Source organism: Neltuma alba, unplaced genomic scaffold (genome assembly GCF_004799145.2).
Source record: "Neltuma alba isolate B1F8T4 unplaced genomic scaffold, ASM479914v2 tig00012070_pilon, whole genome shotgun sequence".
Classification (NCBI taxonomy): domain Eukaryota; kingdom Viridiplantae; phylum Streptophyta; class Magnoliopsida; order Fabales; family Fabaceae; genus Neltuma; species Neltuma alba.
The window spans coordinates 342,274-365,527 of NW_021636631.1; the positions used below are offsets into that span (position 1 = coordinate 342,274).

At 34.8% G+C, this 23,254-nt stretch overlaps 1 protein-coding gene and 1 pseudogene across 1 annotated transcript; both read left to right on the forward strand.

The window, feature by feature from the left end:
• Positions 1-455: 455 nt before the first annotated feature.
• Positions 456-4,328, forward strand: LOC114721809 (chaperone protein ClpB1-like). The gene is made up of 6 exons (XM_028907678.1): positions 456-714; positions 928-2,091; positions 2,217-2,398; positions 2,502-3,404; positions 3,526-3,723; positions 3,811-4,328. The coding sequence occupies exons 2-6, from the start codon at positions 942-944 to the stop codon at positions 4,111-4,113; spliced, it is 2,736 nt and encodes a 911-aa protein (XP_028763511.1). The 5' UTR covers positions 456-714; positions 928-941; the 3' UTR covers positions 4,114-4,328.
• LOC114721810 (flavonoid 3'-monooxygenase-like) lies at positions 3,462-20,163 on the forward strand (annotated as a pseudogene).
• Positions 20,164-23,254: the final 3,091 nt, after the last annotated feature.

Here is a 23,254-nt window from a genome sequence, read left to right on the forward strand (position 1 = left end):
ACCATTAAAAACTTATAAAGTTACAACTAGGGTAGTAAAATTGTGTTACATTTTAAATTATATTATAATTTATAGGTTATAATTCATATTGAAAGTTGGGTGATGCCCTCAAGTCGGTGCCGACCACTAAGGGGGTGTTTGGATAACCCAAAAAGTATTTTTTAGAAGTATTTTTTATAAATCGAAATAAATTTCTTTACATATTTACTTTGTATACCATAAAATATTTTAAAATTATGATTTGATATCTAAATACCCCCTAAATATTAATAGACTTGGGCTTTAGACTCTGAAAGCGGATTATGGGCTGTTCGTACATTCTGGGGAAGTCCAGTACAGCCCATTCGATTCTTCGCCCATCACCGAACAGCTCGAATTTAAACAGGCGCACCTAAATTGGGGAACGACTTTTCTAGGAGGTTCTTCGCTCAGTCGCGAACGTCCGCGAGCCTTCCAGATGCCTCTCTCACATCAACAAATAAACGTCCTCCTCCTTTCCTCACCGCTAACAGAAGTTCCGAAACGTCTTCAGCTACTCTCTAAACCAAATCTCCCGAAGGGCAGTGTACATATTTTCTGTGTTTCTTCTTGGTTCATCCGATCAAGGCGTTAAAGCTTGCTCGTTTAATATCTCTGTAGTGTTTCCTTGCAACTCTACGTTTTTCGGCTGGTACTTCCGTAATTGTTCTGAAAGTTTTCATCTCCTCCTTACTGGTATGTTAATATCCTTTATAACCTTATGCTTTCTGAATGCTTTTGTGGTCAGTGAGATAGCTACTGTGACGTTCGATGATTAATTAACGGGTGTCGTTGGGTTGTGATGATACTTTGTGTCCTTAATGTGTGTCATGCTATCTGTGCCATTTTTCCTTAGTTGTATTTTTATCATCATCAAATAGGTTTCTGAATTCTTGTGTCTTTTGTTAGGTTCTAATATACAAATGAATCCTGATAAGTTTACTCACAAGACCAATGAGGCTCTTGCCGGGGCACATGAGCTGGCAATGAGCGCTGGCCATGCACAATTCACGCCCCTTCATCTCGCAGTTGCTTTGATTTCTGATCCCGCCGGCATTTTCCCCCAATCAATTTCTGGTGCCGCCGGGGAAGAAGCTGCTCGCGCTGCGGAGAGAGTCTTCAATCAAGCATTGAAGAAATTACCTTCTCAGTCTCCCCCTCCGGATGAGATACCTGCTAGTACTACCCTGATTAAAGTAATTCGGAGGGCACAAGCAGCACAGAAGTCCCGTGGAGACACTCATTTGGCTGTTGACCAATTGATTCTGGGTCTTCTTGAAGATTCCCAGATTGGTGACTTGCTGAAGGAAGCAGGGGTTGCTACAGCAAGAGTGAAATCTGAGGTAGATAAGCTTCGTGGTAAGGAAGGGAAAAAGGTTGAAAGTGCTTCTGGGGATACAAATTTACAAGCATTGAAGACGTATGGGCGGGACCTCGTTGAGCAAGCAGGTAAACTTGACCCTGTTATTGGTCGTGATGAGGAAATCCGAAGGGTGGTGAGGATTTTATCAAGAAGGACGAAGAACAACCCGGTTCTCATAGGAGAGCCAGGAGTGGGGAAAACAGCTGTGGTTGAAGGTTTGGCACAGAGGATAGTTAGAGGGGATGTACCTAGTAATCTCGCTGATGTGAGGCTTATTGCATTGGACATGGGTGCTCTGGTGGCGGGTGCAAAATACAGGGGAGAATTTGAAGAGCGATTGAAGGCAGTTCTAAAGGAAGTGGAGGAAGCCGAGGGGAAAGTTATTCTCTTCATTGATGAGATCCATCTAGTCCTTGGCGCAGGTCGTACTGAGGGCTCAATGGATGCTGCCAATCTCTTCAAGCCTATGCTTGCTCGAGGTCAGCTCCGATGCATTGGCGCTACCACGCTAGAGGAATACAGGAAATATGTGGAGAAGGATGCCGCATTTGAAAGAAGATTCCAACAGGTTTATGTGGCCGAACCCAGTGTCGCAGACACCATTAGCATCCTTCGTGGGCTGAAAGAGCGTTACGAAGGTCATCATGGTGTTCGGATTCAGGATCGTGCTTTGGTTGTTGCAGCTCAGTTGTCTAGCCGATATATCACAGGTATGCATCGTGTCTGGGGTTTTTGTTCTTGTATTTAAATTTCCAGCGTTAGAAATTGGTCCCTTTAATAGCATATATTTCACGCATGGATGTATACTTAAATGATGGCATACGTGGTTTTACAGGGCGTCATCTTCCTGACAAAGCAATTGACTTAGTGGACGAGGCATGTGCTAATGTGAGAGTTCAACTTGATAGTCAGCCCGAGGAAATTGATAACCTTGAAAGGAAGAGAATGCAGCTAGAAGTGGAACTCCACGCACTTGAGAAAGAAAAAGACAAAGCTAGCAAAGCCCGTCTCGTAGAAGTATGTAATGTTGTCTTTTGCATTGTGAAATATTTTAATGTTTTGAATTACAGGCTCTTATTTTATTTATTTCATCGGTTCTAAACGTTCTTGTCATGTTTAGGTGCGGAAAGAGCTTGACGATTTAAGAGATAAACTTCAACCTTTGATGATGAAGTACAGAAAAGAGAAGGAAAGGATTGATGAGCTTCGCAGGCTCAAGCAGAAACGAGAGGAGCTGTTGTTTGCCTTACAAGAGGCTGAGAGGCGATATGATCTAGCCAGAGCTGCGGACCTGCGATATGGGGCAATTCAGGAGGTGGAATCCGCAATACAACAATTAGAAGGAAGCGCTGGTGAAAATTTGATGTTGACAGAAGCTGTTGGACCAGATCAAATAGCTGAGGTTGTGAGTCGCTGGACTGGCATACCAGTGACGAGGCTTGGCCAGAATGAGAAAGAAAGGTTAATAGGACTTGCTGATAGATTGCACCAGAGAGTGGTGGGACAAGATCAAGCAGTAAGTGCTGTGGCAGAGGCAGTGTTGAGGTCAAGGGCTGGGCTCGGAAGACCTCAACAACCTACTGGTTCATTCCTGTTCTTAGGGCCAACTGGGGTTGGTAAGACTGAGCTTGCGAAGGCTCTTGCTGAGCAACTTTTTGATGATGAAAATCAGCTGGTAAGAATTGACATGTCCGAGTACATGGAGCAACACTCGGTCTCTCGGTTGATCGGTGCACCGCCTGGGTATGTCGGCCATGAGGAGGGAGGGCAACTCACAGAAGCTGTCAGGCGAAGGCCTTTCAGTGTGGTCCTCTTTGATGAAGTGGAAAAAGCGCACACATCTGTGTTTAATACTCTACTTCAGGTCTTGGACGATGGGAGGTTAACTGATGGCCAGGGTCGCACAGTGGACTTTAGGAATACCGTTATCATCATGACTTCGAACCTTGGAGCAGAGCATCTCCTGTCCGGCCTCTCAGGCAAATGTCCGATGCAAGTAGCTCGGGATCGAGTTATGCAAGAGGTATTTTATCGCAGATTTTTTCTTTCTTAGAGTCGCAACGTAGAATTCATGCGTACGTGTATGGTAAAAGACATTGTTTTCTTTCTGTGGCCATGGTCACTGAACTCCTTTCCTTGTACAGGTGAGAAGGCATTTTAGGCCAGAACTGTTGAACCGGCTGGATGAAATTGTAGTATTTGATCCTCTTTCACATGAGCAGCTGAGGAAGGTTGCGAGGTTACAAATGAAGGATGTGGCGGTACGTCTTGCTGAGAGGGGAGTTGCTATGGCAGTGACTGACGCAGCATTGGACTTTATCCTGGCAGAGAGCTATGACCCGGTTAGTATTATTTCATCAAAATCAATACTAATTTGCTATATGATCCTAAAAGGCGTCCATACTGAAGTGGATGTTCATTATTTGCAGGTTTATGGTGCTAGACCAATCAGGAGATGGCTTGAGAGGAAGGTGGTGACAGAGCTCTCAAGGATGCTTTTAAGGGAAGAGATTGATGAGAACTCGACGGTCTATATAGATGCTGGGCCTAAAGGCAACTCGTTAACATATCGTGTGGAGAAGAACGGAGGAATGGTTAATGAAGCTACTGGACAAAAGTCAGATATCTTGATCCAGATCCCAAGTGGATTTAAGAATGATGCTGCTCAGGCAGTGAAGAAGATGAAGATTGAGGAAATTGATGAGGATGAAGATGCTGAGATGGAAGGTTGAGGCATATAAAAGTGGATGAGACTTGAGCGGCTCCCCTTTCCTTTCCTTTTGTTTCCTTGTTTTACCCAGGGCACTGTAAATGAAGACTCCCTCTGTTGAGGAAAAAGGTGTATATGGTTTGTTTGTTTGTTTTTGTTTGGTTGAGTTCGACTGAAGAATGAAGACGCCGTCTTTGTTGTGAAATCACAGTATGTGGTTGCCTTTCAAAGCTTTAATTCACTTCTTTGGGATATTTTCCTTGCCTGTCGAGCATCGACATTCGAAATTTGAAATCGTGTATGTCTGAATGGAAGTCTCTTCTTGGCCTAGTTTTTGTGCATTGAAGTAAGACAAATTGGATGAGCTCCAGGCCTTGAATAGTTGGAAGAGGTGGGGCGGGGTTTTGTTGCTGAAAGTCATGAGATGCGTAATTGAAATGTCATTATTTGCAAGGGGGAAATCAGGATCACTCGACCGCAGCTGAACTTTTCCGTGGGACGAAGGTGGCTTCTCTCCGCTGCTCCCTTCTGCTGCCCTCCTCTATTCATGTTGATATATTTTTCTCAATTTTCAAAAAAACAATTTATGGCGTTAAATGCATTAAAAATTTTTTTAAGATATTCAGTGTTATTTAAAAATATTTTGAAGTACAGATAAACTAAAAATTATTTTAAAATATTGGGTGGATGTTCTGGAAAAAAATATTTGAGAATATTAAGTATATCGAAAATTATTTAAGGATATTAAATGTTTCTAAAAAAAAAAATGTCCTAGACTTGGGTTACTAAGTGCTATTTTAAAAACAATTTATGGTGTTAGAAGCATTAAAAACTATCATAGGATACTAAGTACTATTTAAAAAAACATTTTAAGGCGCAAAGTGTGCTAAAAATTATTTTACGATACTGGGTAAGTGCTCCTAGAAATATATTCTAATTAAGTATACCTAAAGTTATTTTAAAATAGTGAATGCTCCTAAAAAATAGTTGAAGATAAACATGTTTCTTGGGGAAAAACCAAAAATCAAATCAGGAATTCCACCCAAAACGAGTTGGTGTTGGGCAGAGGAGGGTAGCAGAGGAAAGGGAGTAGCAGAGAGAAGCCAGCTTCCCATGGGCCAGTGGTGCTGATGATTCTGATGGCAGTTTTAGGGCTGTCGGAGTCAGAGGCATTGGAATTACCAAAGAATAGCAAAAGTGGACCAACAAATTTGTTTCATTCTTTCATTGCGTGTTGTGTTAACTCAGCTATTCATTCACCAACTGCGTTCTATGAGGTGAATTTAGTGGAATTAGCTATAGCTAGCCTCTATCTTCTACCTGAGCAGCATCCGACGAGATCTTCTTAATTTCCCTTAAAATATTATTCTCAAGCCTCATGCTGACATCAATCAACGACATACATACAATCGTGCATCTACCAACCTATTTAGATATTGTTATTCACTGCCGAAAAAATGAATCTACAACCAAATGGGTGTTTGGAATGCCAGAATATGTTTTTAAAAAGTTTATTCTTTATGTGAATCGAGACAAAATTTTTTTTCACATACTTATTTTATATATTATTAAATTATTTTTAAAAATTTTATTTCTATCTAAATACCTTCTAAATCTTGCTGCACGAGAGAAGATGGGTTGTGGAGTTTGCAGTTCATGGTCAGTCAAATAAAGTGAAGTGTGACCGCCACACTTAAATAAGATGCTGTGCCCGACTCGTTGCTTTACGTCGGCAATTATGCTGTATTCAGAAACATCCCAGATCGAATCAAATGGGTCCGTGTATGGCTGAGCTGTCCCTGGAGCTGGATGATCCCTTTTTTGTTATGTATGTACGTACTTTGGTTTAACGTCCCAACTCAATCACTGTGACGTTTGTTGCGTCCAAAGCTTTTCCCCAGTCAACATTTGAAGACTTCATATTTTAATAGCCGCACTTCATAGTTCATAGTTCATACTTATACATACATACATATATATATATGTATATTTATATGAGTAGGTGGCCACTTGTGTTAGTTGCAAATTTCCAATATTATAAATATAAAATTGAAAACACGACTTCCTCAAACTCCAACCTTATCTTTTGACTTTACACGCTGAGGTTTTGAGAATTACAGTAAAAATTTTCATCACGTGGTTCGTGAGATATAAATAATTAATTTGTCGTTATAACAAAGTTACTTATATTTCGTTATAAAAAATTGTATGAGAATAAATTAAAATATTAATACAGTGTGATATCTCTGAAGGATATTTTCAGTTCACACAATATATACTACAGTTCTTCATTTTTTTGGGTGGTTTTCTTCATCATCTTTTCTTAAAAGAAGAAAAGCAAAACAGATAGAATCTTCCCCTGGCCCATGAATCTGGCTTCGCAGTGTCCATCGTCAATCTCCTCGCACTTTTGTTCTTTGTCTTCACATGCCTGCAAATTCTTTTTATTTTCGGTGGTTGTTACATACTACCTCCGGTTTGACTAATTTAGATAAATTAAAAAAAATAAGTTAAGTTAATTATTTGTAATAAATAAATATTTTTTATTAAAAAAAATATCATTGCTGATCAAATTTATTGACTATAACTACCATTATTAGAAGGACAATCTTGAAAAAAATAGATAAATATGAGAGACAAAATGAATTGAGATCTTATATTTAAGACTAAAATATAAGTCAAACAAGGTGTTATATTAAGGACCGGAGGTAGTATAATGATTTTGATTTCTCCATCATTCGTCTGCATGCCAACAACGTATCCCTCAAGCATCTATAAACTTTAATTCAACACTAGAGTGATTAACATATCAATATACTGATTTTTAATATAAAACTTAATTGAATAATTTAAAGAGATTAAGAAAATTAGTTGAATTGGTTATTTGTAATAAATAAGTTTTTTTTTCTAGAATACGCTTACTAATCATGTGTATCAGTTAAAATTATCATTTGATAGAATCTATAACATGTATAACTACTACAAGGATTACTTGAGAAAAATAAATAAATATGAGAGACAAAGTAAATTAGAGTCTTATATTTAAGGTTAGATTAAATGTCAAATTAGCTGTTCAATTAAGGACCTGGGGTGGTACATAGAAACATATGAAAAATAAAAGAATAGAGAAACCAGGCACGTAAAGGAAATGATATTTACATGGTAATTTCTCCTTAAAGAAAGATAAAAAGCTTAAAACAAAGTAAAATAAAGCATACTACTTTCATGATTAAACCACCGTTACGCCTTTCACAGAATTATTATAAATAAATATTGTATCAACAGAATTATAGTGTTCCTCTCGTAAATTTCTATTACAGCCCTCAATATATATCGATGTACATCAAGGAAGCTAATCCTTATAATCCCGATCCAACTTCCTAGAGCCTGCTCTGGTCACGTAAATATATACGATTTCTTTTCGAAACACTGTGTTATTGATCTTATTAAGATATGGGCAACACATCGTTTATTAATTAATCTGATAAAAAAATGACTTAATCATCGATACGCTGAGTTATACCAAAAAAATTAAATTTTAAGGAACATGTGTGTATAGAAAATGATTAATTAATCAATCAATCAATTAGCTGGTCGCAGTATTCTTATGTCCGTATGCCTAGCTAGTTAACTAGGAACATGTGAAAATTTTTTTAGGATTTTAAATAGCCAAAAATTTCTGACAACACTTATAATTAAAAAACCAGACACAGCATTGTATCGAGAAAAAAATTAGATATAGCAACAAAAGGAAATTTTGCCTTGATCCTTCCATTTTTTTTTTTCATTTCTATATATTGTTCTCATCAGTTTATAAAATATATTTTTAATCCAACCTCTTTAAATTTAAGCATGCTTTGTATAATTAAAATGAAATTTGATATAAATCTAAAAGAAATGTATTCTATAGTCAAACATAATTTAACAATATTATTGTGCATACATAATTAAATGGGAGAATCGCAATTAAATCCAGCCGAAATATCTAAATTTAGATTTAGGCCTGCACTTTTAGCAAATTCCTAATCAGGCCATGAGACCTAATTAGGGATTTCTAAATGTTGTTAAATAACCAGAATGCCCTTCTTCAATTAAAAAGAAAATTTGATTAATATACCTCTTCCAAGTAATTCCTCATCTCTTATGATTTTCTTTAGACCAAAAAACATATAAGTAATTTTACAATGTTTGAAATTTGTATATATAACTTACACTATTAAAAATATTTTAATAAAACATGTTAAATTACAAATATAAGTAAAATTATAAATATAAGTAAAGTTTAAATAAATTTTTTTAATTTTCAGTTTTTATAATTTACGTTAGTTTTATTTATTTAAACAATGTTGGATCCAACTGAAAACGTAAATGATTACGATTTAATATTAAATTTTTATTATAATTAAAATATTTTAAAATTTTAAAATAAATATTTACGACCTGAAAAAAATATTTATTTAAAGATTACTTATATTATAATTTGAAATGTTTTATGAAAATATTTTGAAGATTTTAGTTATATTACAAAATTTCAAACACTAAAAAATTATTTATATTTTTTTGCTAAATATTAATGATAAGATGATGAACCACTTTAGAGGGATAAATAATTAATTTTCATTTTTAACTAAAGAGGGGCATTATAGTTATTTAACAATATTCAGCAATTCCTAATTAGGTCTTATGTCCTGATTAAGAATTTGTTAAAAGTGTAGGCCTCAATTTAAATTTAAGTATTTCAGCAAGATTTAGTTAGGATTTTCCCTAATTAAATATTGTTATGAATATAAATCTAAAGGAAGAGCTCATACAAAAGGGGCGGAAATCTTATAGTACTCACAAAGAAGCTCCCCGATATGTGATTCATAATGGAAAAATCAAAACTACTGCTCAATTAGCTCACGGAAGTGCAAATTACTTGAGGTTTTGAAAATAGCAAGGTTATTATTGACGACGTAATTTAAGAAGTTAAAGAGATTAGTTTCTCGAAGATGGAATATATGTGAGACATCCTGCATGCAGGAACACGACATGTTCCAGCCAGGATCATCATCTAATTAATTAAACTCAATTTGAATTCCCCCTCCCCCCCTCCGAAAAAAAAAACAGGAAAAGAACCTAATAAACAGAGTTAACGACCTGGTCCATTTCTCTATTCTTCTAACCAAAACAACATTTGTCAATAATCAAACATGTTTGTGTGATGGAATAATATATACTCTTCCGGTCCTAAATGTAAAACCCTTATACTAGTATGTATAAAGATCTTATATTAAGGATCAGATGAGTATAATCCAATTGTGTTCATCATATATATATGTGTGTGTGTGTGTGTGTAGACGCGCTAGCGCACACACAAGCAGAAATATATGTGAAAAGGTGTGGGCAGCAAATATTTCTCATGTCCTGCGGGCTACCGGCTACGCATATTTGGAAATCAAACAATAAACGAAGATCGACGGTTTACAGCCTCTCATTTTAGATATCAAGTTTCAAGCACAAAAGAATTAATTAAATGAGTAAATATAAATTATATCTCAAGGTCATCCCAAAAATGAAATATTCAACACGCAGTTTCAATTTTAGAATTAAGTGTAAAGAATGGGATGACTATATATATATATATATATATATATATAAATGAAAATTGGCTTGTAATATAGTCAATTTGAACCCACTATATATGCATGGGAAAGGAATAGAACTCATGTCAGCTTCTATATTGTGTAAAACAATTGGCAATTGAAACCTTATCGCTCAGGTCGTCTTCTGAATTGCTGTGTTTTAGAAGAAAGAGAAATATAATGTTGAAGATCATATAAATTTTTCACTAAAACAATCATTTCAATGGATAAAATTCAAAATATGACGTAATAAGGCTAACTAGTTCATATAAAAAATAGTGTTGATTGCTTGCTTCCAACAAATGATATCGTCACTTATTCATAGTTTCAATGTGTATAGATGTGCAAGATGACTGCTAATACAACTTAATGACGGATGAAATTTTGGGGAAGTTTGAAGAAGAAGAAGAAGCCTGTTTTTGTCAACAAATAAAATTAATGTTGGAGCTGCCAAGTCTTGGATGACGGCAATCAAGTTGATCTTCGTATTGTCCTTGACCTTCTGAAGAATCTCCTCCCAAATTCAGGCAATGTGTGTCACTTGCATCGATTCTCACCTTCAAAATTGTGTTTGTTTTAATTTAGGAGTGAAAAAAGAGAGATAAACTGGATAATATTTCGGTTTTCTTTTTCAGAAAAAGGATCATATATATATATAAATATATTCCCTCCAGATCTTTTATATATAAGTGGTTGTTAACTAAATAATCAAAATAAAAACAATGAAGTTTTCTTAAATTTGCAATTTTGCCTCGGTCAAACGCGATCCTTGGATACTTTTATATTACTACATTGGAATGTGGTTAGGAGGGCATTTAGGAGATTTTACCCTTAAAAATTCAGCTGTTGTGGATACGTGTGATTGGTGGAGGACAAAATTTTATCCAGTCAAATCTGAATTCAGGGCGGGAAAAGAATATATTAAATAAAATGGCAAGTCCGATTTTACGGAAAACGACACAGTCCAAGTCTATTCTTCTAAAGCGGGCCCTACTGTGTATTTTTTTTTTATTTGACCCATCCAATTGATTTACATAAATATACAATTCGACTCGTCACACAAATTAGAAGTATCTAACTTTATAGAGTGTATATACAAAATCCCTATGATTTATTCGTGCTTTCTCTATGGTATGGGAAATGCAAATGACAACTTCCAAATTCCAATCAAATGAAAATTTTTGCTTAATTTAAAAAGGCCATGCTGGTAAAAAAAAAATTTAGAAAGGCCAACTCGTATATTATATATAATGAATAATATGTCTGCACTCTGTAAACACATGTAATTAATGTTGTAACATGCTCTTCTTGTCATATTTATAAGGTCAAAAGAAAATATTTTCTAGTCCTATTTATAAATTATTTTATTTAATTTTTAATGCTAATATACTATTTTGTCATTTATTTATATTATTATATAGATATTTATATTTTAAAAAAATACATATATAAAATATGAGTAAACTTAAAAAATTATTATATTTTAAAAAAGAGTTAACACAATTCAAACTTTTTCTTAAACTATATAAAACATATTTAAAATATCCTGTAGATAGAACCAGAGGAGTAGGTCTTTCTACCATGGCTTTCCGTGACCCCGAATTCTAGAATCGCTCGTCTCCTTAAAAAGTTGTTTTTATGTACTTCATTCGATTGGCATTAAAATGAGAAAAACTAAAGGAGACTTTTAACTACAGTAATTATTTTCTTATTGACAAAAAATGTGGTTACTCGTATTATTTTTAATCTGGGTTGTGATTTGTTCCTATTTGCTGCGCGTAAGGCTTGGATGGTTAGGTGAGGACGCGATTTTACAGTAGTTCACACACAAACGCACAGGCGTGGGTGAGAAAAAGGAAAAGAAATTAGGCGAAGCAATTAATCATCAGCAGTTGAAATTTGTGAGGCCTTCATATTAATTAGTTTGTTGAACTAATTAATAAGTTTGGTATCAGCTCTTGCCTCTTGAGATAAAGAAGAGCCCAAGATTTTCCCCACCAAAAAAAGAATACCAGAAAAGAAAAGGGAAAGCAAAGAGAAAATTTGAAATTGCAATTTTTATTGATATACAAGTATAAACACAGGCAAATTCATTAATATATACGAGGTTTCAAAAATTTTCACTCTTAAAGCATCCGAAAGTTTTGTTTGGGTATAAATTTGTCATGAAAATTTAAAACCATGACAACGTTGCTCATTACTGTTAAACGGTTGGCATCATTATAAAACTTTAAACTCAAAAATTGTTTCGAATGTACTCATAAGTGAAAACACTATGAGTAAATTTGTTCCTTAATCCTGTTTGAAATTGTCAAGAATTCCAGATAATATATAATGTCTCAAAGGCTCAAACCCTGCGGACAATCCGTGGATGAGACCGAGTCAATTTCTGAATTATACAAACCTATAGAAAGATTCCAGGTCTTGGCTTTGTAATGAATTGCAACTGCCTTAATTTATTACAAAATTTTTAAATCATATTGTGACTTCACACATCAAGTCTCTTCTTTATTACTCTTTTTGTTCTATTTATAAAAAATACTTCCAGTATGTTTCATACAGATAAAAAAAACTTAAAATATATTAACTCTCTATTAAAATATAATAATTTTTTAATTTTTCTGATATTTATATATATATTTTAAAACAGATAACTACCTCCACTATAATAAATAAATGACAAAATAATATATTCACATTAAAATTTAATAAAATAATTTATAAATAGAATAAAAAAATCTGCTCGTTTTGTCTTATAAATAGAATATCTTCAAACCATTGCCGGCTGCTTTTGAAAATTGACCAGCTTTCACAAATCCCCTCCCCTCCCCCCAGGTTTGCGTTTGTTTTTGCTTTTTTGTTTTCTAAACCCCCAGGCTCACGTTACATCCTATAACACACAATATATCCTGTTTTGGCCAATATATATGTGTGTGTATATATCCAGCCTGTTCAAGTTGATTCTCCACTGAATTTCTATGAGTTCAGGTTGATTACCACTAGTTTCCAGCAGATCCCCAAAAAATTATGACTTTCTATTTACGGGTAGCAAAATTGCAACTTAAACACTTAATTAATTACTTTAATTTCATGGTGCGGCCCGGGTGATTTTCCGATCTGGCTTCTCTATCTTTGTAGACTTCTGCTCTCTCCGGTTCATCGATTTATGAATTACTGATTAAATTTAAATGAGTTAAATGTTTTGATTTGGACAATTATTTTTTAAATATATAAAACATAAAATGAAAAAAATTGTCAATTTAAGAAATAATTAACGAAATGTCAAAGTTAAAAAAAATCCGTAAAAATAGAAAAGTCAGATTAATATTTTTTTTAAAACAAAATGTGCTGACGACTCAAACGAAGAATACACAGCTACAGGAAGACAACAATTTAGTATGATGATCTTATATATTGAACGAATGCCCAGGATCGTACGTTGATTCTTGAAAATTATACTTAATAATAAAAATCGTAACCACGCTGTTGAATTCCTCCCTCCAGGACAGCTATAATGTATTGAGTACCCAAAAAAAAAAATCAATTTTAGAATCTTCCAAAGTCAACTGCTAAATTATTTATAAACTAAATCTCGCTCTCATTTTGTGTCCAAAAAAAAAAAGCAAACACAAGAGTAGGGCGTTGTAAAACAATATTAAAACACATTTTTCTAATAACATGACGATAACATTTTGGCGGATTTAATTAAACAAGCGCCGCCCGCTACTTGCGTTCTGGCTACTTACACGTGAATTTTTTTTTTAATTAAGATTTTGTTTTCTTAAAATTAAGTCCATTATAAAAACTCATGAGATCCATTCTTACTATATAACTACAGTCTAGGCCCGAGTCAAGCCACGTCAGTGAATTAACAGGATAAGGATCTGTGGCTTCCGGTTTGTATGAGAGATTTACTTCTTGTCTTTATACTCATTTTTTTTCCCATTATTTTCCTACTAGTACGATTAGGAATATATTCATGGATACACACACACATATATATATAAGGACTTGTCGACTATTAATCAATTAATTGGCTTGGATGATTTTATTGGGGTGTGTATATATAAGTATTCAGAAATTATGCCTAGGCTTTGTATTTGAAAAATGGCATCGTTTTTTAGCGAGCATTTCTCTGAAGCAGATAAATCTGAAGCATCCATGGAAATGCCATTTATTATCTCTCTCAAAGGGAGGACGTATAACGGCCGACAATATAGGAACGGTGATTAGGTAGGAAACTTTTTTTTTTTTGCCAACAATTAGCTAGTAATCTTTGCTTGATGAAAAAATAAAACTCTCTTTCCAATGTACTGTATCCGGTCACTAATATAAAAACCAGTTGACTAATTTTAGTATATTAAAAAAATTAGTTAAATCAGTAATTTGTAATAGATAGGTGTATTGTACTGTTGTCTTTCTTAAAATATTTCTACTAATTACGTATTAGTTAGAATTACCATTTGATGAAATATTTAACGTGTGCAATTACTACAAAGAGATACACATAAAAGACAAAATGAATTGGGATATTATATATAAGACAAATTAAATATCAAATTAATTCTTATATTAAATACTAAACGAAAGCAGTTTGTGTATACATAAAGATGGAGATCAAGCGACCAGCGAACAATGCAAATTAATTAATTGATCTCTCCACATTCGATTGTGGGGGAAAAAGTTACGGCTCAGATTTCTCTCACCAATGCGCATCGTGGCATAAATCTTTCTCCGGCCACTTACCCACACGCATCACGTGTCTTCACCCACTCAACACAATCCAAGATGGCTCCTCTCTGTGATCTATATTACTACCTCCTGCACTTAATACAAGCATTAGTTGAGAATTTAATTAGGTTATAAATACAACATCTCAATCTATTTTGTCTCGTATTTTTCTTAAAATATTCCCATTAATTATAAGATATTCTAGCCAAAGTATGGTTTCAACATGTATAATTAAATAAGATAGTTCAGAGAAGCCAACATACATTTGTTATAAATAAGCAAACTATTTTTTTTTTAATTTTTTCAAATTAGGCATCTAACACTTATACATTAAACACAGGAGGTAGTATATTCTCCTTGCTTACATGTGCACGCGAAGAAATTTAACTCGATCTCCTGTGCATATACAAAGTAAATAAGGAAAGCCACATCAGCAAATAATAATATATGCGCATAAAAAAATAAATAAGTAGACCTGTGGTGTGTTTGTAAACTGCTACGGTCCTGTCTTCAGTGATCGCGTCGCATTCCAATTAATTTTTTTTTATAAGGCAAACCATTACGTTTGATTCTTGAAGATAAGGGAGGAAAAACTTATTTCTGTTGTTTTTTTTGGGGGGAGGGGTAGTTCAGGCTGTAGTGTTACCTACTAAGGCGGATATCATAATAATGTAACACTGGAAGTTGCCACCTATTATACGTCATGCTTGTCACTTTCATTTGTTAATCAAATTATGGATATTAATTTACACTGACTGGATGAGGCCATACATTACATATATATTAGGTGAGTCGATGAGTAATATTTGAACAAAGGGATGTTTGGATAGAATCAAAACATGGTTTTAAAAATATTTTTCGATGTGCAAAATAAATATATGAAAAAATTTGTTTCGATTTGTGAAAAAATATTTTTGAAAATACTAATCGAAACACTTTCTAAGATGATAAGAGATTACGCACAACGTCAATGAAATACGTGGAGAAAGATCAGATGATATATTTTCTTTAAAAAAAAATCGTGCGCGCGCGCGCGCAATTGTGTATGAATTTTATAAGGATAGTGATTATACGAAATGGGTTAGTGGAAAACTAAGCTCATTGCAACTAGTACTGAATTAGAGTAAAGCGACGATAGAAGCTGATAAAAGAATGAAAAAGGCAGGAAGACGCACTAATATTCGACAAAGCGTATAGTCAAAGGTGAGATTAATTATTACTGGTATTTAAAAGAGAGAGGGGGGAGAAGACAAGTGGCGGCAAACGAGGAGAGAGGTTGAGAAGACTGGTTAAATCCCATTAGGGAAATGTGGCGGTTTCTTGCCATCTCTAGTGGAAGCACATACAAGTAAACAAAGGAGATTGAACCCTTCAACTTCAACACCAAGTCCACAACTTGAGCTCTTAGCTACCCCCTCGCCCGCATTTCCATCAACCTAACCCCATTCTCTTTCCCTATGTCAACTCCCCCCTCATAACAACCCATATACTATAATTACAAACTATATATGTAAATTACATTATTAATGCCACATATATATATGCGTCATATTATATATACATTATATAATTTCATTTTCTTTCTTCTACTTTTTACCCGCGCATCATTTACCGTGTTGTAAAATACCGGCATACTACTTCCGGTCTTAATTATAAAATCTTATTTGTAAATTATAAACAGAGTCTTAGAACTAGAGGTGGTATATAATATTCTTTGAACCGTTTTGGGCTCCCATGCCAGCCAACTCCACCCAAGAAAGGAAAAAGAAACCGAGGGCTGGCACCTCTAGTTAGTTAGTTAATTAGCTAATTAATTGGAGAGGTGCTTTCTACTGATGGACCATGTAAATTTCCCGTTCTAATAATTATAATTAAAGCCTTTTAAAAGCTGAACCATGTTTAAAGTCATCGTATATAATTGAACCTTTTAATAATACAGAAACATACTAATAACATTCATGATTCTAATAATCTATTAAAACTCTCAATAGTTATTAGTAATATTATAATCAACCCTGCTGATGAAGACTTCTTAGCTGAAGCCCCTCCTCCTCTCAGCATCAATTATATTATAAATATGGTCTTCCCCTCCCGCGGAAAGCCATCAGATCCCAACAGATTATTCCTCTTCCACCTCCTCATAAGAACACACACATAACCTTGCATCACGTCTGTGCTCTTTACACAGTTCATATGGCTGGCCTTCCCTCGCCATGGCTTCTGGCCTTGGCCACTCTGGTTTTAGCCTCTCTCCTTTATCGCCTTCTCAGGCTCTTCAACCGCCCTTCTCTTCCTCTTCCTCCCGGTCCCAAGCCATGGCCCATCGTCGGAAACCTCCCTCACCTGGGCCCCGCCCCCCACCACTCTCTCGCCGACCTGGCGCGCACCTATGGTCCCTCTCATGCACCTCCGTCTCGGTTTCGTTGACGTCGTCGTGGCGTCTTCCTCCTCCGTCGCCGAGCAGTTCTTGAAGGTTCACGACGTCAATTTCTTGAGCCGACCGCCCACCTCCGGAGCTAAGTACATGGCTTATAATTACCACGACCTCGTGTTCGCTCCCTACGGCGCACGGTGGCGCGCTCTCCGCAAAATCTCCGCCGTTCATCTGTTCTCCGGCAAGGCCTTGGACGACTTTAGAGATCTCCGTCAGGTGAGTTGACTCTTTCGTTACAGCTAAATACATGGATTCTAGCTTTGTGTATCATTTTTTTTAAGATCTAATAATTAAGTTGATAACAAGCATACTTTATCCTTTGACTAAAAAACATAATTTAATTAGAGTTCTCAATGATTCATCGAACTGATCTACCACCTTCAATGTATGTCCACTTCCTTAAGAAATCGAAAGCTATTTGTTACTTCTTCTTCGTGTTTTTGCAGGAGTTTCGGATAATATTTTATATTTCGTTTTTAGTCAACTACTTCCCAACTTGAATTTTACAACTTTTGAGTATTCTTTAGACGATCACTTAAGAAATATATCGTTTCTGCGATATCATATGTTGGAAAATAGAGAATATATAAAAAGATATGGATATATACTTTGAACACCATGAACATGTCTATTAAAGAAAGATCTTGTTAATGACTTTCACTAATTGAATCGAAAAATATATCTGTGGGGTTGAACTCTAGTTTATTTCTTGACGTTAATTTAGTTATGGGGTTGCAAAAGCTGATTAGAATGTACTAGAAAAATAACAGGTAACACATGAATGTGAATAGGCGGATTTACCTTTACGCGCGATCAGTGTGAAAATAATTTTTTTTGTTCTATAAGGGCTCATGGGTTAGCACATCAATATTTTTCTATTTTTTTAAAAAACTGCGTGTTTTGTTTTGTAACCTCTGTTTTTTGTACTTTTCCCAAATTGAGCCGGTAATTCTACCTGTTTTAATTTCTTCCTTGCTTCTTACTGGATATAATTTATTTATTTATTTTTATTGTCCCAAAGAAACAGTCCGTTCAATTCAAAACTGATAAACCGATCCTATATCGCTTTCAGAAGCTGTAATTCTGGATTGCTTTAAACTGACAACATTTTGTAGTCATCATTACATCATCAAACAGGAAAAAAAAAATTAGACGTCCTGACAAATAAATATTTTCGTGTAGATAAAATATTTTCATAAAATAATTAGCTCACTGGGAAAAAATATAAGGAGAGATCGATTCTAAAAATGTTCGTCTCGTAAGGAAAAAAAGGCACATGTGCCCCTATAAATTAAATATTTGACTGCTCTTTATTATATTTATTTAATCAATTTAACTTTAAATAAAAAAGGAAAAAAAGAAAAACATACCAAATAAATTTTTTTTCGATTTGATTTTTTTTTGCCAACATTTTTCCCTATTTGATTTGTGATAATGAATTACTTCTCGGGCCCTTAATGTGGGATTCAAGTGGGAGTTAATATTGATTCTATATATAAATCCTATTTTATATGTTTATTAATATTTTTTAAATTAACCCTATTGATATTCTCCTAACAATAATTAAGTAAGAAAGAAAAGGATGTCATTAAAAATTTTTAGGTATTTTTTAAAAAATATATTATATTAACTAATTTAATTAAAAATTTTAATTTACTTGAATTAATTAATTAGTTTTTATATTAATAATTAAAAAGTATTATATTATGTCCTGCATAAGCAGTAATTTGATTCTTGCCAGCTTATTGAATGTACGCAATGCATTATTGACAGGAAGAGGCGTCCAGATTGACACGTAGTCTGGCAAGAGCCGAGTCCCGCGCGGTGACCCTGGGACAACTGCTCAACGTGTGCACCACAAACGCCCTGGCCAGGCAAATGATTGGGCGGCGCGTGTTCAATGACGGTGCGGAAGGATGCGATCCCCGGGCGGACGAGTTCAAGTCAATGGTGGTGGAGATGATGGTGCTGGCCGGCGTTTTCAACATCGGCGACTTCATTCCGGCGTTGGAATGGCTCGACCTTCAAGGAGTTCAAGCCAAGATGAAGAAGCTCCACAAAAGATTCGACGCCTTCCTCACAAACATAATCCAGGAACACCGGGGTTCTAAGAGCGACCACCACAAGGACATGTTGAGCACTTTACTTTCCCTTAAGGAAGTCCCCGGCGACGAAGAAACCAAGCTCAACGACGTTGAGATCAAAGCATTGCTTCTGGTACTCCCCTATTTTACTTTCCACCGACTTCAATTTATTTATTTATTCACCTTGAGTTTTTTATCTTGTAATCTTTTTATCTTCTTTTTAATGAAGTCGTTTTTATTTCCAAAAAAAAACTGCAGAACATGTTTGCGGCGGGGACTGACACGTCAGCAAGCACCACGGAGTGGGCCCTAGCGGAGCTGATCCGACACCCCGAAATGTTGGCCCAAATCCAGAAGGAATTGGACTCTGTGGTTGGCGGGGACCGACTAGTGAGCGAATTGGACTTGCCGAATCTCCCATGCTTGCAAGCATTTGTGAAGGAAACCTTCCGTCTTCATCCTTCGACCCCTCTTTCGCTTCCAAGAATTGCGGCGGAGAGCTGTGAGATCTTCGGATACCACATTCCCAAGGGAGCCACTCTGCTGATGAATGTGTGGGCCATAGCTCGTGACCCGAAAGAGTGGTCCGACCCGTTGGTGTTCAAGCCCGAAAGGTTCCTGCCGGGTGGTGAGAAGGCGGGCGTGGATGTTCGGGGCAATGACTTCGAGGTGATCCCGTTCGGAGCGGGGCGGAGGATATGCGCGGGCATGAGCCTTGGGCTTCGGACGGTCCAGCTTCTGACGGCGACGTTGGCCCATGCATTTGAGTGGGAGCTGGCAGATGGGCTTAGCCCACAAAAGCTGAACATGGAGGAGGCGTACGGCATAACACTGCAACGCAAGGTGCCCCTGTCCGTACACCCAAAGCCCAGGCTTGCTGCCCATGTCTACTCGTCCTAATTTCAAGTTTTACGAGAGTGTGAGAGAGTGAGCCCTACATGTAATTTCATTCCTCAGCTTCAAGGCTTTCAAACGCGCGCCTCCCAGCATGCTTGCCGTTTTTTCAGATGTTCAATTAGGTTGTAGAAATAAATTAAGTTAATTATTAAGAGATGTATCAGAATAATGACGAGTATATATTTCTTTGATGAACTTTATGGTTTACTTGCTTATGCATTTATTTTTGTGATGAATTTGATGTATATCTAAAGATTTTCCATTGATCTTCTTTGTTTACCACTTTGATGTGATCTTCTTAATAACAATTTGTACCATAACTGCCCAGCCTTCCAAATTTTATAATTAATTTAATTCTGCTCTGCTCTGGTCCTTATAGTGTAAACAGAATAAGCAGTTAGGGGGAGTGTTTGGATACCTCTCAAACCATGATTTTGATGAGAAAACCCTAACATGTTCGGTCGTTAAATAAAATTTTGTTACTAAATTTTATTGCTAATCACTTTTTTTTTAGTGTATGTCACGTGTTTTCACTTGCATGTTCGTGAATGAATACCCTTATATATAGTATTGTATAACTTTATTTATATAGTAGGACATGCTTAATTGAATTTTTCCGATCCTAAATATAAGATTCATTTTGTAACGTAATTTATATTATAAAAAAAGTCTTAAATGGAGGAATATATTGTTGTTGGCGTGATTTGCTTCTCTGTCAGAGTTTATGAGAATTACCTGGAAATTAAAGCTTCTTGTCTTAATTATCAAAAATTGTTTTTATTATGTTCCCCTTTCACAACAAATATATACTGTAAAACTTTCCTTCAAATTTTTAATCATAATTTTGCTAGTCTCATCAAGAGTACGTCGAGTTTTATGCGTATTATTTGTCTCATTTAACTTTAAAAAGACTTTCCCTGATTATGATATTTCAAGACCACTCCCCTTAATTATCCTCCTATTAATAACCTTAATATTTATAACATGCAAATAAAGATTAGTTACATTCTCTCTTTGATCCAATACATTTTTTTTTTATGATTACACTTTTAGTTTATTTTTTTAGTGACTATAGTTTAATATATGTTTGAGTTTGACCCCCTTCAACTTTCAAAATAATAATAAATAAAAAACAATCAAACAAACATTAACAGCGTACCGTGGATATGCATGAAGAAGAATGACCAAGCCAAGAAACTCATAATCAAGTTGGACGTATAATATGGTATTTCGAAGAAAATACCAGGCCTTTTCTCTCTAAGAAAAAGAAAAGAAAAAGAGGTTCTACTTTATTTTTTTGGAAAACTTGTAGTTTCTAATTTTTTAATTATTAATTTAGTCCCTGAATCGATTCAAATTAAATACAACTCAGTATTTATAGTTTATTAAATAAAAAAATTTGTAGAAATTAAGTTATACTTACTAGGACTAAAACTGACAAAGGATCGGATAGAATTGTTTCTTACAAACTAAATTATGAATTTAGTAAAAATTTAGGTCGAAGAGTTCCTTTTTTTGTAACCATAATTCACAACTCATTATATACTTTATTGAAAGCTCAAGTTCGCAACGTCGTGCTTTTTTTTATTTAAAAAAAAACACTCGAGGAAACAACTCAACAAAAGTCATATTCTCTTAATAATCCAAACATCTCCCATTCATTCCTTTCATTATTCTGGAAATAAATTAATGTAAAAACTAAAATGATGACGGTGTGAGGGGTTCTATCTATCATTCTCGAAGCACAATTATAATGACAACTAATGCTGAAGCCTCCGCGTAATTGAACATTTTGTGTGGAGGCCACCCCGAGTGGAACCGGTTTATGTTTAAAACTTTTAACTTATAATTTTTAAATAAAAATATTTGTTAGAAACTCATAATTTAAAAAAAATTGAGAAACTCATAATTTAAAAAAATTATCTTCATTTCAATTCTATACATGATAAGATAATGTCCAAACAAGTTGGCAAAAAAAAATAATTTTTAAATAAAATGAAATATGAATCACTTAAATTGGACATAATCCGTTGAAATTTCCGTCTCTAAACAGAATTCCAGTAGACGGGTATCAATAATCAAAGCCGGGAAGGCGCAAAGCCGCGCAAGTGACCTTGTCTCGTTACGACAAACCTCCTTCAAATTCAACAACCCGCCACACTTCACCAAATCAACCCAAATTTATAACTAAACTGGAAACTAGTTTAATTAGGATCAACAGACGTTACTTCACGTCTGTTTCGTGTAAACAGACGTGAATTAATTCTGTTTTGAAGCAACAGACGTGAATTAACGTCTGTTTTCTTTAAAACAGACATGAAGTCTCTTCTATTTTTTAAAACAGACATAAATGAGGGAGTAAATAACACATTTTATTGTAGTGACTTTTCCCATGCTATGCATGGGTTGGTTGATGCAGCTATATGTCATATTCTAATGATATCAATTCTAATTGTTTTCTTTTCTTTTTAAGAATCATGTTAATGAGGACCAAATATCATGCACAAATTAAAAATATATATTAATTTGGCATGAGCATAAATGCATGTTAAGGTAAATGATTTATAATTCGATGTATATGAAAAAATTGCTGGCAAATCATTAATCTTCCTCTAGTAATAACAATATTGAAACGCAATCAATACATAATATTATAATGTGTAAATCAATATTGTATTAATAAAGGTTCTACAAGGAAAAAATATTATGACATGAAAAACATTTGTTAGTATGATTGAATTAATGATTAAATAGGTAATTGGACAGAATAATAACATCTGTTAATGTTTGTGTAACTTAGCCATGATTGTTTCTTTGCGTTACGGTATAATTGATAACGTTATATTTAATTGAAAGGTAAAAACACCTCACTTTTATTAATTTTTGAAAATATTACACACAAAATCATCAAAAGGTAAAACAAATAAAGGTCATATACTATATATCTATATATATAGAGTTAGCACATCGCGACTCCTCTGTCTGTACTTATCATCTTCAATCATTGTATTAAAGAGAAACCCAATACTTGCACTACCTTTGAGTTCAGTGAATGATTTGGATCGATTTTGACATATACTTGAGGAGATCTCTATCACAAAAGCATCTCTATATAGAGAAAAACAACTTGTACTACTCCGGTCCTAAATATAAAACTCATTTTATAGTATAAATTACACTACAAAAAAATCTTATATTTAGAACCAGAGAAGTAGTTTGTAATCCAGCCTTGCCTGTTCACCAACAAAAATAGGAGAAGAACTTGAAACACCACAAGATAAATAGAGATTGGATTAGATTTGCAAACATAATTAGAAATGTTGAGCTACAAGGGGTTTATTTTATATTTATATTTAAGAAAGATTAACAGCCAAAGATTAACAATCATTCTAG